This window comes from Haliotis rufescens, unplaced genomic scaffold (assembly GCF_023055435.1).
Source record: "Haliotis rufescens isolate VD_foot unplaced genomic scaffold, xgHalRufe1.0.p SCAF_49, whole genome shotgun sequence".
NCBI lineage: Eukaryota > Metazoa > Mollusca > Gastropoda > Lepetellida > Haliotidae > Haliotis > Haliotis rufescens.
In genome coordinates this window covers 1,988,949-2,005,837 of record NW_025964212.1, presented here as the reverse complement: position 1 = coordinate 2,005,837, position 16,889 = coordinate 1,988,949, and the positions used below count along the sequence as shown (strand labels likewise).

Here is a 16,889-nt window from a genome sequence, read left to right as displayed (position 1 = left end):
AACACGTGTCTACACAAGGCTTCACATATGCCCTGAAATATTTAGCTTTGATAAGAGCTTTCAGAGTAGCGAAATGGCAAATTAGCATCATTTGGTTTGCAATAAAAACTGTACACAAGCGGCAAAATAGTTCTGTTGCTGCTAATGCTACTACTACCACCACTACTTCTAACACGATTACTACTGTTTTTTAGGGGTAACACAATACAGCAAATATAACATCACAGGATATAATTGCAGACGCTGACCTACATGTATGTGACAATATTACCCATATGGTTCATTAAAAGTTCGAAAACGCTATTTACATGTACGCTTGTTTTACATGTCATGAACGCATCATCAATAATTACTTTCGCACAACTGAAAGTTTCAAAAACATATTCCCGAAAATGCTGGAAAAAAATCATTCTTCCTGAAGTTTGAAATCGATTACGTGCACATGCTGCATTTTTTTAGCAGAGATTTTTTATGAATATAGAAAGTTTTTTGTGACTTTTATTCACAATACACCTCTTGAAACAAAATCAAAATCATAACTTTCACATATGGCTGCAGATTTGAGACGGTCATCGTAAGTATACCAATAAGTTCATGGTACATTCAAATAAATCATGTAGCAATGCAGCTACAAATAGCTCCATGGTATTGAGTGGGATCAAAGTGGGGTTCACAGTTCAAGTCCGCATGGTTTAATTAACGGTGTGCAATTAGCCAATTGGGCGTCGTGCGTAGGCGCCACAGCAGCTTTCTGACTGGGGATATGGTGTAGGTATGTTCTGAAATTGTTTGAAATGACCACATGCTGTGACGCAAGAGAAAATGGATTGTTCCCACCGATCAGACTTGCCTATAAAAGACGAGAGTTCGCCTTTCACTCCAGCCACTTCTATTTTCTAAAGACAAGCAAAACAACGTCCTCAGCAACACAGACATCATGAAGGTCCTCGTCATCCTCGCTCTTATGGCATTCGGTAAGCAGACTTTGGATTCTGTTGTTTGTTTTAAATACTATTTCATTTGCGTACCCTATTAATAGTGGTTAATATTTGGAAATATTTAGGTTCAAATGACTGTACTTTGCAAGTAACAACGATACCAAAAGGTGCATTGAGGCTTTATGGAGGATTTGAAAACGTTTTGAAATCATGGTCAAATCCTGCTTCTTCTCAGAATTAACCTAAGATTGACTGTTCGTGCAGTTCTCCCTGTAATCCGATGAACTGTACCAACGTCCCGCAATTCATGTTTATGAAGTATATTTCCAAGCGCAATTCGTTCATAGTGACTAGGAGTTTCATACAAATAATTCTTCAGGACAGTGTGTCTGAAAGCTGTTCATTCTTTTAAACTTTGGATTAAATGCTCACATGCAAACTGATCATACCAAAAGACGTTAAAAGATGGTACTTGTTGTTACCCTGTCTGGCGCTCGGCATTAAGGGGCTAAAACAAGGACTGGTCGGCTCGGAGTCAGTATACTGTGTCCGAGTGGGGCATTCATGTTAAACTGCGGCATGGTATCTCAGTGGGCTAGCACCATAAATCGGCATCAGTCCGGACTAGTACAAGCAGCCACACAGCCACACACAGACGCACAGACACAGACACACACACACACAGACACAGACACACACACACACACAGACACACACAGACACACACACACACACACACACACACACACACACACACACACACACACACACACACACACATGCATGCAGGTCGCTATATAAGTGCAATAATCTTGAACGCGATGTTAAACCCCATATCACCTCACCTCATCTCATGATTCAAGATTTCCTGTGATCAACGTCAGCCTATTTTCCAAACGTGCACGCGATTGTAAATTGTTAGGAACCTTGTGTCATGCATTGTGAAGATCAACTAGCAACTGTTCCTGGTGCGTGCGCAACAGCCGCAGACAACACATTCCACGTGCATCACTCACATAGTATAAAAGTACAAAAGAATGTCCAGTCAAAGTTTGAATTTATTTCACAACGTTACCTCAGTAAAAGAGTGCATAGGAAAGAAGACCTTTCAAACATTTTAGGGCTGATGCAATCGTCTTCAAACGTCATGGTCTAACGTACATTCCTTACCGCCAACGACCAATCAGAATGCAGGATTCAAACATGCCATCGAAAAATAATATGCAGTCCAATAGCAGCCTTTTTTTCAACCTCCAGCTGCCTACCAGGTAACAGATGCTCGTATGAACGCCTTCGCCTGTTCCGGCACAGACTGCTTCAGCTACCTTGACGGTCCATTCTGCATCTCCAACGGCTCCGTCGTCTGTGACAACTGCATCCGGGACCGCATGCTTTGCGCGTAAGATACATAACTTCAAATTTCAGTGTGACTTAGTGACTGGTTTGATCACCAACTAATATAACTGTAACATTATAATATACACTAAATCCAACATTTCTCCTAATTTGTTTGTCTAAATTAATTAGAATGTGGTATTCTCTACTAGTGATATACCAGTAGTTCTGTAACTGAAGAATTCATATTCTGTAAAGTTGTTCTGTTCTGTAACTGTTGAAGTCAAGTAGTAGAACTTAATGAATTAGCTGTAATAGTATGGGGAACCTTTCTCCATTCATCCTATCCAAATTTGTCTTAGTCCATGAATCGAACAATGGCGGTCTCTCCCGTGGGTCCTGCGGTCTGTTCATCAACTGATATAACAAGTCGGCCTGTGCCTGCAGAATTCATGAAAACTAATTAGGAGCAGAAATAGTACGGGATAAGATACACTAGATACCACATTTCTACCATTTTGTCCGCCCAATCTCCAATAGTCACAGTTCGTGAATCCATCTGTGGCAGTCTCTACCAGGGTTTGAGTAATGATTCGACACACATGTCTACCCGATTACATGCCATACATTATTCGTCCTAGATTCCGCGTAATTCAATGATGGTGGGAACACGGTTCCACTGCAAATAGATGTAGACTGCAATATACACCCCAATGGTATTGCTGGAATATTTCCAAAAGCGGCGTCAATCAAACTCACTCACTCCAAAATTATACGCCTGATGATGTATCTTAATAATGACGAAACAATTTTTATGAAAAAGGGTTAAAATTGTTCAAATGGCCAAAATGCCAGAGTTATATTCAATATTGAAATACAAACTTGAGTATCGTGGTGAACCTTTATTTCTCGATTTCCCGTTTCAGTGACACCAGCCTCAGCTCCTCCGACTGCAACCAGCCCTGCGATAAATAGGACTGATTATATGACGATATAGATAGTTGATGAATGTAAACTTGATGGCCTATTCACATCAATAAATAATGTGCAGCAACTTGGATTTTGTTCTCTTTCAATTAATTTCTGCATTCTCTGCAATAGTCGCGATTGGTTACTTTGGATCATGGTCACAATATGCAAAACCTAAATGAAGGTTATTAAAACGGTTTATGTGGACATGCTGGACCTGTTCAAATTTGACGCATCAGTGACGAATATTTATGAAGTCTGATGCGATTCACTTTCATGCGATTCTTCACTGTGACTTGTCCCATTTGTTCCCGTTTTTGTTCAGGTGAACATGACTTACCTTTGCCTGTGGCTGTGACGGGTGCCACAGGTGGGGCCACAAACGCATACTTACGATATAGCCTGAAGTGTACAGTGGACTAAGTTAAGTTCTCATGATTATGGAAAGGGTTTTGTTGCTTTTACTTATATGAGAGTAATTATAGTTGACATTTAAATATAAAAATAGGGACTCTCGTGATATGCCCTTTCTTCGAGTCGACCCTGGACCTCTTTGGCAAACTCGTAACACGACTAGCGCAAGGTGATAAGATGTGCCATGCTGGTTCCCATCGTACAAGCAAACCTTTATTGGTGTATGCATTCAGTTTGAAATCCTGCTCGGTTTTGATAAGATCATGAAATGCTGTCAACCATGTAGTGTTCTTTGTTTATGTTGCTTACTAATATATATTTTGAAAAGTGTAGTGGAAGGCACTATTGGAGTATGCCTCAATCTTATTAAGACGCATAGTAGACATCAAGATTGTGTATCCTATAATTATGAGTAAGTGAGATGGGACATAATATTTTGTTTGTTTGTTGGTTAACGCTGCACTCAGCAATATTCCAGCTATATGACGGCGGTCTGTAAAATAATCGAGACTGGACCAGACAATCCAGTGATTGACATCATGAGCATCGATCCACGCAGTTGGGATCGATGACATGTATCAACCAAGTCAGCGAGCCTGACCACCCGATCCCGTTGGTCGCCTTTTACGACAAGCATAGTCGCCTATTATGGCAAGTATGGGTTGCTGAAGACCTATTCTACCCCGGAATCTTCACGGGTCGATGGGACATATCAATTGGCTTCAAACCCAGGTCTGTGAAGGGAGGAGAAGCCCCTCAACAACTAAACTACCCCAGTAGTATAGGTAATGATGGTTCTGGCTCACTTCCACTGGAGCTGGATTTATATACCTATACCATCACTACAGATGGAATTTTTTATGCCAAAATGACTATGCAATTCAATGATAGTCATAAGATTCAGCTAAATTGGCTCCAGCTCACCACCACCTGGAGCCAATGATATAAATTTTTATAGGTAATGATGGTTCTGGCTCACTTCCACTGGAGCCGGATTCGTATACCTATACTGCTACTACAGATGGAATTTTTTATGCCAAAATGATGATGCGATTTAACGATAGTCATGAGATTAAGTTAAATTGGCTCTAGGTGGAGTCAATGATATAAATTTTTATAGGTAATGATGGTTCTGGACCACTACCAATACCTGGGGCCAATCATTGCTTTAGATGAGTCTAAATGGTAATAAAAATATTCTTTATTATTTTTATCGATAAAGCGATATTCAACATTTTTATTAAGTTCTTCGTTCATTTTACTAGGAGACCAGACTATATAACTACACTCTTTTTGTAAATTGATAAGAAACAATTGATAACCGTATTTGGTTGGTTTGACATCACTGATATAATAAAAACCTTGTGGTAATTCTTTCCATTGAATAGCTTTCTCCATTATTATATATTTATGTTAGCATTTGTCTAAATGTAATCACACGATAGTAAACAATCTATTTTTAATCTCCAACCAGTTCTTTGGTTTTGGCACGGAATAATTGACGCGCTTGTTGCCTCCCCTCTTCTATGAACTTTTTTTTCTCGTCTTCGCTAATACCACTGGTCTTACGAGATTTTGATCGAATCTCCTGCTTCATTTTATTGTATTTGGTGAGTTCCAACAGCACTTAACGAAACTCATCCTCGGATATCTTACAATCGGCCATTGCTGTCGAAATATGATCCTCAATGCTGTTCAACTTTGCTTCGGCGAATATCCGAATACTATCGTGTTTTAATGCTTTCTTTTGTAACCTACGAGAAATGAATTTTATCGCTATTCCTGCCAGTCCCGAGACTCCAGCTGTTATTTCCATGCTGAGCACGATAGGCACGGCGATTATAGTTGATAGTAAACCGATACCCGCTACACCGAGTCCCATGCCAGATACTACAAGAGCGGTGTCAACTCCGTCAAGAGCATTCACGGCTCTGCGATACTTTTTATACAATCCAAGTCTCAACTCCCTATCCTTCTCTATTCGACGTTTTATGTCGCATATTTGATGTAATCGAAATCCATCAACAGTTTCCATCTTTTCAAATGCTTCACCGAGCGCCGGATATAAACTCATAGTGTATATTACGATCATATAATAGTCTTTAATTGGTCTTGCTTAAATGTTTTGAGACTATACATCAATCTTATCAAATGTATATTATACGGCAAGAATATCTTAGAAAGAGAAATGCTGTCACTTTTAATAATTTGGACCCCCTCGAGGGTTGCAACGGGCGATGCTCCGATATGAATAATACTGCAACGTTGACGCTCGTGTTTCTTGAGCCATTTAATCGATAGACCTGGTAATATGTCGAAGGCATCTACCGGTGCATCTCCGAACAAGACTTCAATAATAAGCGTAGAAAGATTAGGTATTGCACTCAGGTTAACTTTAATATCTTCGAATTCAGTAACCAAATTTAAACTAATGTTTTTTAAGGCCGGACGACTATATATCATATGACCTGGGTCATCTGGCAGGGGAGTGACCAACACACTTTTTCGTTTTGACGGGATATAAGCCGCGAGTACGATGCCACTATTTATTATCTTAGTTAAATTATGTCCCTTACCCATCATCACATAAGGTGGGATAATGACGATATTCAGTAGCCACTCGATGTTTGCTTCAACCATAGTCCATTTATTATCGTCGTTGCGAGTAATATTGTACGAAGTGTTTTTAATGAGTCTACTAACATCGACATCGACATCTAAATCTCCTAGATTACCCATGAATGTGACTTCTTTCCGCTTGTATACATTATCGTGTAAGTGTAAAGCGTATAACTTACCATTGTAACCGGGTTTATCAAATCCTTCTTTGTCTCCGAGATCGGAAAGCGCAATTGTATTACATTGTCTTACTGTTCCAGGGCCTGATGCATCAACCATTATTTTTAATATGGAGTGTTACGCTTAAGTATCCTATATGTACAGGTTGATGTTTTACATCTAATACAGAAATTTTGAGGTCTGAAATAATACCACGCTTCAATTTTTTATATTGTAATAACGAGAATGATTCCGTTCTACCGCTATTATATTTTTCATTTTTCACTGGAACACTTCTGAGTAGAGTTGAAGGACTTTCTAGTTGAATATTATCCGTCGTGCTTATTTGATCAAGATGGATGAACAACTCTTTATAGGGAACTAAATCGGGTAATTTAATTCCCTGTCGTGGTTTGTTAGAATTTATAATTCCTATTCTATGATGAAATCCAAGTGTAACTTCTAAGTATGGTCTAAGAACTACAACGTTTTCTCCAGAGTCGACTTTCGCTATCCCATTCGACTCATTTTGTGTTAGACTAGCTCCATTAGGCTTAAAAATTTCATCATTGAGTGAGCATACGCTGTAATACCCATCAGGTATAGTAATGAATTTTTCAAATCCATTGTTTTCACCTATTATATCTATACTATTATTTCTTCTCGCAGCACTTATATTGGTCCACAGCAGGTAATACGTTACATCGCATAGAGCTACTTCGAGTTGTCCATCCGAGTTATCGATAGTATGAAGCAGTTCAATAGACTGACCATTTGTTATTCCCGGGAGTGTAACATACATATTAAATATACAATGATACTATATCATAACTTAAATATGAAATCGACTCACATTACTAATCAATCGATTATAGTAACTGCCTCCGGTGCTGAGTTTACCGTTAAATTCCACGATATCTTTGAAAAATACAGTTTCACGGCAACTAACGATACAATGGTGGACGATTGGTTTAACCGTCCGATGCAATTTTGGCAGAATCAGTTAAACTTTGCCGTATGGTGTGCCACAACGGGATGTGGCGTATCTGTTAATGCCCCGGGATTTAAACTATATAAGTCTGTTATATTATTTCACGTGTACTATCAGATTAGACGTATACTTAAAGAAATTAGTGCTCCATTACCGATGGATCCAGCATGGAATCATGCAAATAATCATTATAATAAAAGGCCTTCGAACGTATTTGTAATGAATTTAATGTTTCTACCAGTAAAGATTGGCGCATTAGTGGACCTAGCCATGGTCTAGGTATTCCGTACAATGGACAAAGAACTATTAAAGATAAAAGCGATTATTTAATTAAAGCGGGTGTGATCCCTTCAGGCTTTGCTCTCTCAGATAAACAGTTTAGAGCAGATCGTATGAACTTTGAGAGTGGCATTCCTTTTCTTATAATAAAGTTTGTGCATCCAAACGATACAACAGATGCTTGGAATGAATTTCTTAATGATAAAACGGAAAATAATTTTACTAACCCAGGATTTGAAAGAGTTAATGAATCGATAAGAACTTATGTATGGGCAATTCTCGGAGCACAATCGCAAACACGAACGTCCATTTTCGGTACTGGGACGGCGTTTGATGCGCAAAAACAGTTTGTCTCAAACGTGGAGGACGCCATTAATTCACCAGTTGACATACCATCGTCTATAAAGCGTTTTCAAGATGCATTACAGTACGCTCAATCCAAAGTGGACTTCGTTTATGCGCCGGGACTATACATGTCTCCGAGTAATATGGAACTTAAGATCGGTCAAGTGATAGGCTATAATAATAAAATTGTTATTGCTACCGATCAACAAAAACCAGGTATAAATTCAGATATTAACGTTGAATTAATAACGCAAACGATCACGGGCGAAAAGGGAATAGTCAAGCCGCAAACACCACAACCATCTACTAATGCTCAAACATCTACTAATGCACACGCACAAGTACCACCGCATATTGAGGCTAAAAATCAACAACATATCGATGAAAAAAACAGCGCTCGTAGTGGGTGGAGTCTCGGTTGGCTTACTCATGATTTGGTGGTTAAATAGTTCTTAGCGAACACGTACAACAGCCCTGCAATTGCTACGATCAACCCCCACAAGTTTTGACTAAGCCAAGTGGTGGTCTTAGCTAATAAATTCAATAGCCAGGAAACAACACTCCCTATTATACCGGGAAGTGCGGCCGCGGCTTTCTCAGCGAGCCTTCCCAGTGCTGAACCTAATGCTTTTAAATGCTTTTTTATCCACTCTTTTATACCGTTTTTATCGCTAGGAGGTGATCCGCCACCACCTGTACTGCCACCTGTTAACGAGAGAGTCAAAGTCGATATAATAAATCCCAACGCGGTTAAAATACTGGCAATGGTTATTCCCTGTTCTCTGAACAATGTTTTAATTTTATCGGCCAGTGTAGTGTCATCGTTGAGGACTTGATCGATAGTTTCTCGAATACGACTGATTTGCGAACGAAGTGCCTTTCTATTACTGGAAGCAGCTTCGATGCGGGCCGATCTTTCGTCTTCTAAGTTACGTAATCTTTCTGCTACGCGGCGTCTACTGAACTCATCGCCCGCCTGTTCGAGTTTTGTTTTCTCTTGAGCTATATGCTTGTCGATTTCGGATATCTTGGCTGTATTATTGATGAGTTCTCCCCGCATTGTTCGCATTGCCTTGTCAAGACCTCGTAATTCCCTAATACTAAACTCCGAATATGGTGATACACTGACCGTGGAATTATCGTAATAGGTATCTAAGATTTCTCCGAGTCCGTTCGTGGCCACATTAGAGGCTTCTTCCAAATCATCTGTATTACCGAGTTCAGTACGCACGGTTCGAAGAACTTTAGTAGTCTTCGCGGGAAGTTTTGCTCGTCCGTATTCTACAAAACCTAATTTATCACGAACAAACTCGCGACTATGTTTACCAGCTATAGTAGACAAGGCTAGGGGCTTACGAGTACTATAATGCATAAGATCAATATGCGGAGAGTCACGCAGTCGTAATATTCCTTTACTATCTAGCATAAACTTTGAATACTCACGACCTATTGGGATAACATAATTTTTATCATCTTTTAAGGCATCGTAATAATCATTGACGGTTGATTGTAAAATTTCATCGTTAAGATTCGTGCCACCAAAGTTGGTTTCATCAGTACCCTCTTCGTTTTGGTTATCAAAGTCATCAAATGTACTTAGATCTAAGTTATTATGTTCAAAATTAGCCATTTTTATATTAAACATAGGGTACATAATTTCAATATAAACAATGTCTTCGCAATACGGACGCAAGTTAAACCCACAACGTAGACTTCGAGATCCATTAGGGGTCAAAGCAATTCGTCAGTCTGTAACTATAACTAATAACCCTAGTACCATAGATCAGAATCAAACGCTTCTGGTTCGCTTTCCTAATCTCGGCGCACACGATGTGTTAGTTCCGGGAACTGTCAGACTAGCGTTTACGATTAGTTTGACTTCTACAGACGTTAACAGGGAGCCCGTTCAGAACATAGGTCGTGCTATCGTTAAGAAAATCGCGATTAAAATTAGTGGTAATGAGGTTTTGAGTATCGACGATAGCGATGTATACTATTGTTACATGGATCTCTGGAGAACGGATAAAGAGCGGGAAAACTTACAGTACCAAGGTATTTGTAATAAGAACACATTGAGACTGCGCGTGGGTGCTGATAATGGTGTTGATACCAACGAAAAAGATAAGGCCGTTGCCGACGCATTAGGTAACAGATTCTATGTTCCCCTAGACTTTGAATTACTAGATTCCCACATGCCCTTTTATCAAGCATCCCTAGGTGATAGGTTAGAATACGAACTCACTTTTAATGACTACGGTAGAGTAATCAGATCTGCTAATGATGATGCTAGCTATTCCATTGACAATATCTCTCTGGAGTACGATATGATAACGGATCCCGAATTAGCCAGACAAATTCGTAACCAGTATACGGGAAGTTTAGCCATTTTGTACGATCGCGTGCTGCGACACCGGAAGATCACGAGGGACAAAAAAGATACGATGTGGAATATCAATCTAAACGTCCCCACGAGGTCGCTGAAGGGTATTTTAATGTTGTTCGAGGACCCCTCCGATGCGTTTAAAAGAAATACCGAGAAGTTCTACAATCCCAAGATTACAAAAGTAGAATTGACTATCGAGGGCGTTCCTAATCAACTATATAGCCAAGGAATGCTAGCGTATCACCAGTGGGATGAGATTAAAAAACTTCCTTCTATAAAACGTTCCCCGGAAGTTAACGCGGTCGTGAAAGATCTGTCTCTCGGGAGTGTATCGATGGGTGAATACCTCACCACGAAGTACGCGCTATGGCTCGACATGCGAACAACGGACGATGACCAATTACACGGCAGTGGGAGGAGAATAGAAAATGCTAGCGAGGGTGCCACCATACAGATAACGAAGCTTCAGGAAGCGGCTGGTAAATTAAACATATATTTGTACGTGATTATGGATGCGCAACTTAATATACAGAATGGGAGATTCGTGCAAGCAATCTATTGATAATCTTTTACCTAAAGATCCGCACTGCGCTATCATATGCGGGCAAACGGGCTGCGGAAAAACAGCCTTTATTCTAGATATTTTAGAAAGTCATTATCGGGACGTTTTCGATCATATCATTATTCTGTGCCCGACTATAAGCGTTAATAAAACCTACCTATCGAGAGATTGGGTAATGAATGACAATGGGGTACACAGAGTCGATCCGGGCGATCGTTTACAAGACTGCCTCCGAGTATGTCACGAAAAATACAAAGGAGAATCGACCCTTTTCGTAATAGACGACTGCAGCGCGAGTAAAGAACTCACAAAAAAGAAAGATATGCTTTCGTATTTAGCATTCTCCGGTCGGCATACTCAACATAGCGTTTGGGTACTTACACAAAAATACAACTCTGTCCTGAAAGATCTCAGAGAGCAGACCAAATGGGTAGCGCTGTTTCATTGCAAAGACCGAGATTCATTCGAGGAATGTTTACGCGAAAATGATGTCATTTATACCAAGGGGGAACGAGATAAAGTCAGAAAAGTGTTAGCGGCAACGAAGCACTGTAAACTCGTATTAAAAACCGATCAACCAGCTGCTTATGCAATTGCTTAGCAAATTATAGCAAATTGTAGCAAAATTATAGCAAAATTGTAGCAAAATTATAGCAAAATGTAGCAAAATGTAGCAAATTGAACATTAGCGGTTAATATTACATAAAATGTGGTTCGAAATCCTCATTCTTTCACAACAGTTCATTATTACGGGATGTATTGGATATGTCATATTATATTATGTTAGACTTAAATATCTCCTTAGGTATTACATTATGGAATGCGACGAACTCATCGAACAAATGCTCAAAGAATCTGATGCAGATCAACATGCTGATAAATCTTTAGATAAACATAGAGAAAGACTTGCCGCTTTGGTAGCCGGTGGAAAATGTTCCCAATATTTGGGAGAAAATTATACCATCGAAAAAATTGATAACATGACCGACGAAGAAATTAAAAAACTGTACGCTCGTTACGAGTCTAGACTGGGAGCTACCATGACTAAAACGATAGGGTCTTCTATATTACAACTATACACAGCCGTAGCTAGTACGTTTCTCCCCATCCCGGCAGAACATCGCCTGTATTTATGCGAATCTCTCGAGAAAGACCCATTCATCGAACATGCTATAAGCGCAGTGAGCTGTGAGTTATATCATAGATACGGAATGTTCTTAGCTCCGTTCACCACAGCTTTAATAATGGCTAGGTATTGTCAATTTAAACATACGTGCCCACTTAATAATATAAATGGAGACACAGGTGACACCACAGATTGTGAACGAGGAACCACAGATTGTGGAAACGCAACAACAGATTGCGGAACAACAAGTGAATGAGGATGTGAATGAGAAAACAAAAAAACAACCCAGAGTTACTAAGAACCCCCAAAAAATAGCCGCAGGAAGAAAGGGTGGGCTGGCGCGCAAAGCGAAATTAATAAATAATTCAAATATTAATCCGATTAAAACATGGGCACTAGTAGGAGTTGCTGGTATAGCGGCTGTATGGTTCTTTTATAAGTCCGGAGAAGAGAAAATGTCACCCCCGCCACAACAACAAGTTCAATTAGAGGTTAGTCCTCATATAATGCTATAAGAAGCATGACTACTCCAGCTACAGACGGTAAAATGTTGGTAAACGCGACGTATCATTCAGCGGTGGTCACCGGCTTGGCAATTGGCTATGCCCGTATGGCTAAAATGATTACTAAAGCCACACCTCCCAAGCTAGATTTTAATGGATATGACATACCAATGATGGTTCTGGATATTGGATTAGCTATGACAACGAAGGATATGCTCATCAAACAAGGACTTATCCCGGAAGACATAATGAAGTAATTAAACATTTGAATATTTATATTCATATAAATATGGCAACAATTGCGATGATGGTCGTTGGAGCTGTTGTTAATGCTCTAGCTTTTTCGGGGAGTAATTATTTATTTTCCAGTATGAGGGGATCAAACGCTAAAGAAGTTGAAGAGGAGCGTAAACGACATAACGAAGCTTTAGAACAATACCAAGCAGCCCAGTTACAATATACACAGCAGAGAATGAAGAGATTAGACTTTATTCATGAACAACTGATTAAGGAAGGACATTCAATTCAAACGTTTAAGGATGTCGAATCTGCCATGCACGAATACTTCCTCGTTTATGGGAAAAAACTAGACCCAATACCGAGACCAACAATGAGTCAGTTTTATACACCGTCAGAGGAACAAAAGAACCGAGAGGTCACATTTATTATTATTGGATTGAGTTCTCTATTGATTTTCAGCTATACCATGCATAAGTCAGAGTGACAGCTGTGGCTATGCATAATCAATATCTCACAGTGTAGCTGTGATTTGCATTTAGACAAATGATATGATAGATGTATATACCATGAATAACTGCAAGTTTACACTCATGGGAAAGACTACCCTTTGTAACCGGCGCTGTGTTGATTTTTTTTACTGCGGGATACACAACTATTACATCAGGCGCGGAAACATTAACTATAAGTGTTCTGTATGCGGGATAGGGGTCAAAGGTCGTTATTGTTTATGCAAGGAACACGGTGCTGATAGGGTCAGGAACCAGATTATTTATGCTAGGAAGAGAGATTACATCAATGAGAGGAATAGGTTGGGGAGAATATGTATTTAGATATATGAAAACAACCAATTAGACATTTGTCTCATTTTGCATATACCATTCAACCACAATGGTTTTTGTCAGAGAATTAAAAGCTATGGCAAAGCAAAGTGGACTGCGTGGATATTCTCGTATGAGAAAAGCTGAATTGATGGATTTACTCGGTTTGGAATACAACAGACCCCAGACTGTTAGAGAACTCAAAGTTCGAGCGAGAAACAGTGGGCTGAGAGGTTATTCTCGAATGAGAAGAGCTGAATTGATCGCTTTACTAGATAATAATCAACCTATTGATAATGTTGATAATGATAATGATGTTGAGAATCAACCTAATAATGATAATGATAATCAACAACAAGAATTAATATTTGTACCCACATCCGCCGGCGTTGGTAAATATCTAAGAGGTTGGAAGATGGATATTAATTCCAACATGGATGTTAACGATATTAAGCCCATCATATCGAGTAAAATTAACGAGGAATTAGATGATTTACATAGTATAAAATACCAGCTGACGATTAAAATGACATTGAGTAAAAGTAGCACCGAATATACCGAACCATATTTCCGTAGCAATCAAGAAGTTATAACCGAATCCGATACTATAAACTCATCATTAGATACATCAATTCAGAGGATACAGGAAACTTTAGAACGCTGGACTAATAGAGGTTCTGGTTGGGGTGTGGATAAAATCGATAGTTTATATTTAGATATAGCAAATTATATGCCCTTCAAAGGTGGATCTTATATAGATTTACCCCCGTATTATAAGAAGAAAAAAGCCATAATTAACGTAAAAAATAAATCCGATGACTGTTTAAGAATGATGATAAGATCTGCATTGTTCCCCGTAGACAAAAATCCGGATAGACCTTCTAGCTATCCCCAAAACGATGGACTCAACTTCGATGGTATAGACGAACCTACACCAATATCACAAATTGATAAGGTGGAAAAGCAAAATAATTTAGCTATAAATGTTTTCGGACATTCTAAAGGAATTGTTGTACACAGGATAAGCTCCGCTCCGGAAAATATCCCCAGAATCAATTCATTTCTGATCGAAAAAGATGGTAAATATCATTATACGTGGATAAAGAGTTTAAACAGGCTATTATACGATCAAACAAAACATGCTAGAAAGAAATATTTCTGCGAAAGATGCCTGCATGGGTACAGCAGACAAGATCTATTAGAAGCGCATAAAGAAGACTGTAGAGGTGTTGGACAGAATGCTATCAGGATCGATATGCCTAAAGAAGGAAAAAATATATTAAAATTTGAACATTATTGTAATCAAATGCCAGTACCGTACGTAATTTACGCCGACTTCGAAGCGCTTATCAAACCCATAGAAAATACCGAACGCAATAATACTGATAATAGTTTTACGTACAAAACTCAAGAACATATTCCTTGTGGGTTTGGATATATAGTTGTAAGGTATGATGGGAAAACAAACCCGCCCGTGATTTACAGAGGTCCCGATGCAGCGGGAAAGTTCCTAGAATATCTACAAAATGAAGAGAGAATAATCAGGGAAAAATTATCGTGTAAGATACCCATGCGTATGACGAGGGATGATTGGAGTGCTCATAAGAAGTCAACGAGTTGTCACGTTTGTAATAAACCCCTGGATGGGGATTCCGTAAGAGATCATTGTCACGTCACGGGTAATTATCGGGGAGCCGCGCATAACGAGTGTAACTTGAAACTAAAAATGAATGCTCAAACAATACCCATCCCCGTTGTGTTTCACAACCTTAGGGGATACGATTCACATCTCATTATGCAAGCTATCTCGAAGACCGACGGCGGTTTAACGTGCATTCCTAATAATATGGAAAAATACATATCGTTCTCGTTGACTAAACCTATACATTATAGGGACAAGGATGGGAAATCTAGAACAAAGCAAAGTAATGGGCTTAGATTCATAGACTCCGTACAGTTTCTGTTATCCTCCCTGGACAATTTAGCTAATGCGAACAATCCCGATGACTTCGCGATAACAAATAAATATACCGATAAGATTACTCGTCATTTGTTGCTGAGAAAAGGTGTATATCCTTACGAATATATGGATGATTGGTCTAGATTCGAAGAAACTGAATTACCAACCCTCGAATCATTCTATAGTAACTTAACAGAATCTAGAATAACAGATGCCGATTATGAACACGCTCTGACGGTCTGGGATAAATTAGGTTGTAAGAATTTAGGTGATTATCACGATCTGTACTTAAAAACCGATGTACTGTTACTCACCGATATATTTGAGATATTTAGAAAGACGTGTTTCAAACAATATGGCTTGGACCCGGCATGGTACTATTCCAGTCCCGGACTATCGTGGGATGCATTGTTGAAGAAGACCGGCGTAGAACTAAAACTACTCACAGATTACGATATGCACTTGTTTATTGAGAAAGGATTAAGAGGTGGTATATCGATGGCAGCTAAAAGGTATTCTAAGGCTAATAATAAATTAGTGGAAGGATACGATCCCAGTAAACCCGACACGCATATATTATATCTCGACGCTAACAATTTGTACGGATGGGCTATGAGTCAACCTTTACCCACGGGTGGTTTTGAATGGGTCGATGATATCGATAATATCAATGTTATTAATATTCATAATAATGATGCGAATAAAGGGTACATACTAGAAGTTGACTTGGAATATCCAAGTTCGTTACATAAAGATCATAACAGTTATCCGCTAGCTCCCGAAAGATTAATGGTTAATAAAGATTGGATGTCGGAATATCAACGCTCATTGATGGGAAATAGTAGGTTAGCTAACGTAGAAAAACTCGTACCAAATTTGATGGATAAGACAAAATATATAGTTCACTACAGAAATCTCCAGTTGTATCTATCGTTAGGTATGAAACTTAAGAAAATACACAGAGTTCTAAAGTTCGATCAAAGCCCTTGGATGGAGCCCTATATAAGGTTGAACACAGATTTAAGAAAGATAGCTACCAGCGATTTCGAAAAGAATCTGTATAAGCTCATGAATAACTCGGTATTTGGTAAAACTATGGAGAATCTAAGGAAGCGTGTTGATGTTAAATTAGTCAGATCTAATGAGGAAGAAAGACTCAGGAAACTTATAGCCAGTCCGGCTTTTAACAGAAGCAAGATATTTGATAACGACTTAGCCGCGTTGCATATGCAGAAGAGTAATATAAAA

At 39.1% G+C, this 16,889-nt stretch overlaps 1 protein-coding gene across 1 annotated transcript; it reads left to right on the top strand.

The window, feature by feature from the left end:
- Positions 1 to 820: 820 nt before the first annotated feature.
- On the top strand, positions 821 to 3,327 carry LOC124139059. Its single transcript, XM_048383501.1, has 3 exons — positions 821 to 974; positions 2,196 to 2,337; positions 3,200 to 3,327. Exons 1-3 carry the CDS (start codon positions 938 to 940, stop codon positions 3,246 to 3,248), a joined length of 228 nt encoding a protein of 75 aa, XP_048239458.1. The 5' UTR covers positions 821 to 937; the 3' UTR covers positions 3,249 to 3,327.
- The last annotated feature ends 13,562 nt before the right edge of the window (positions 3,328 to 16,889 follow it).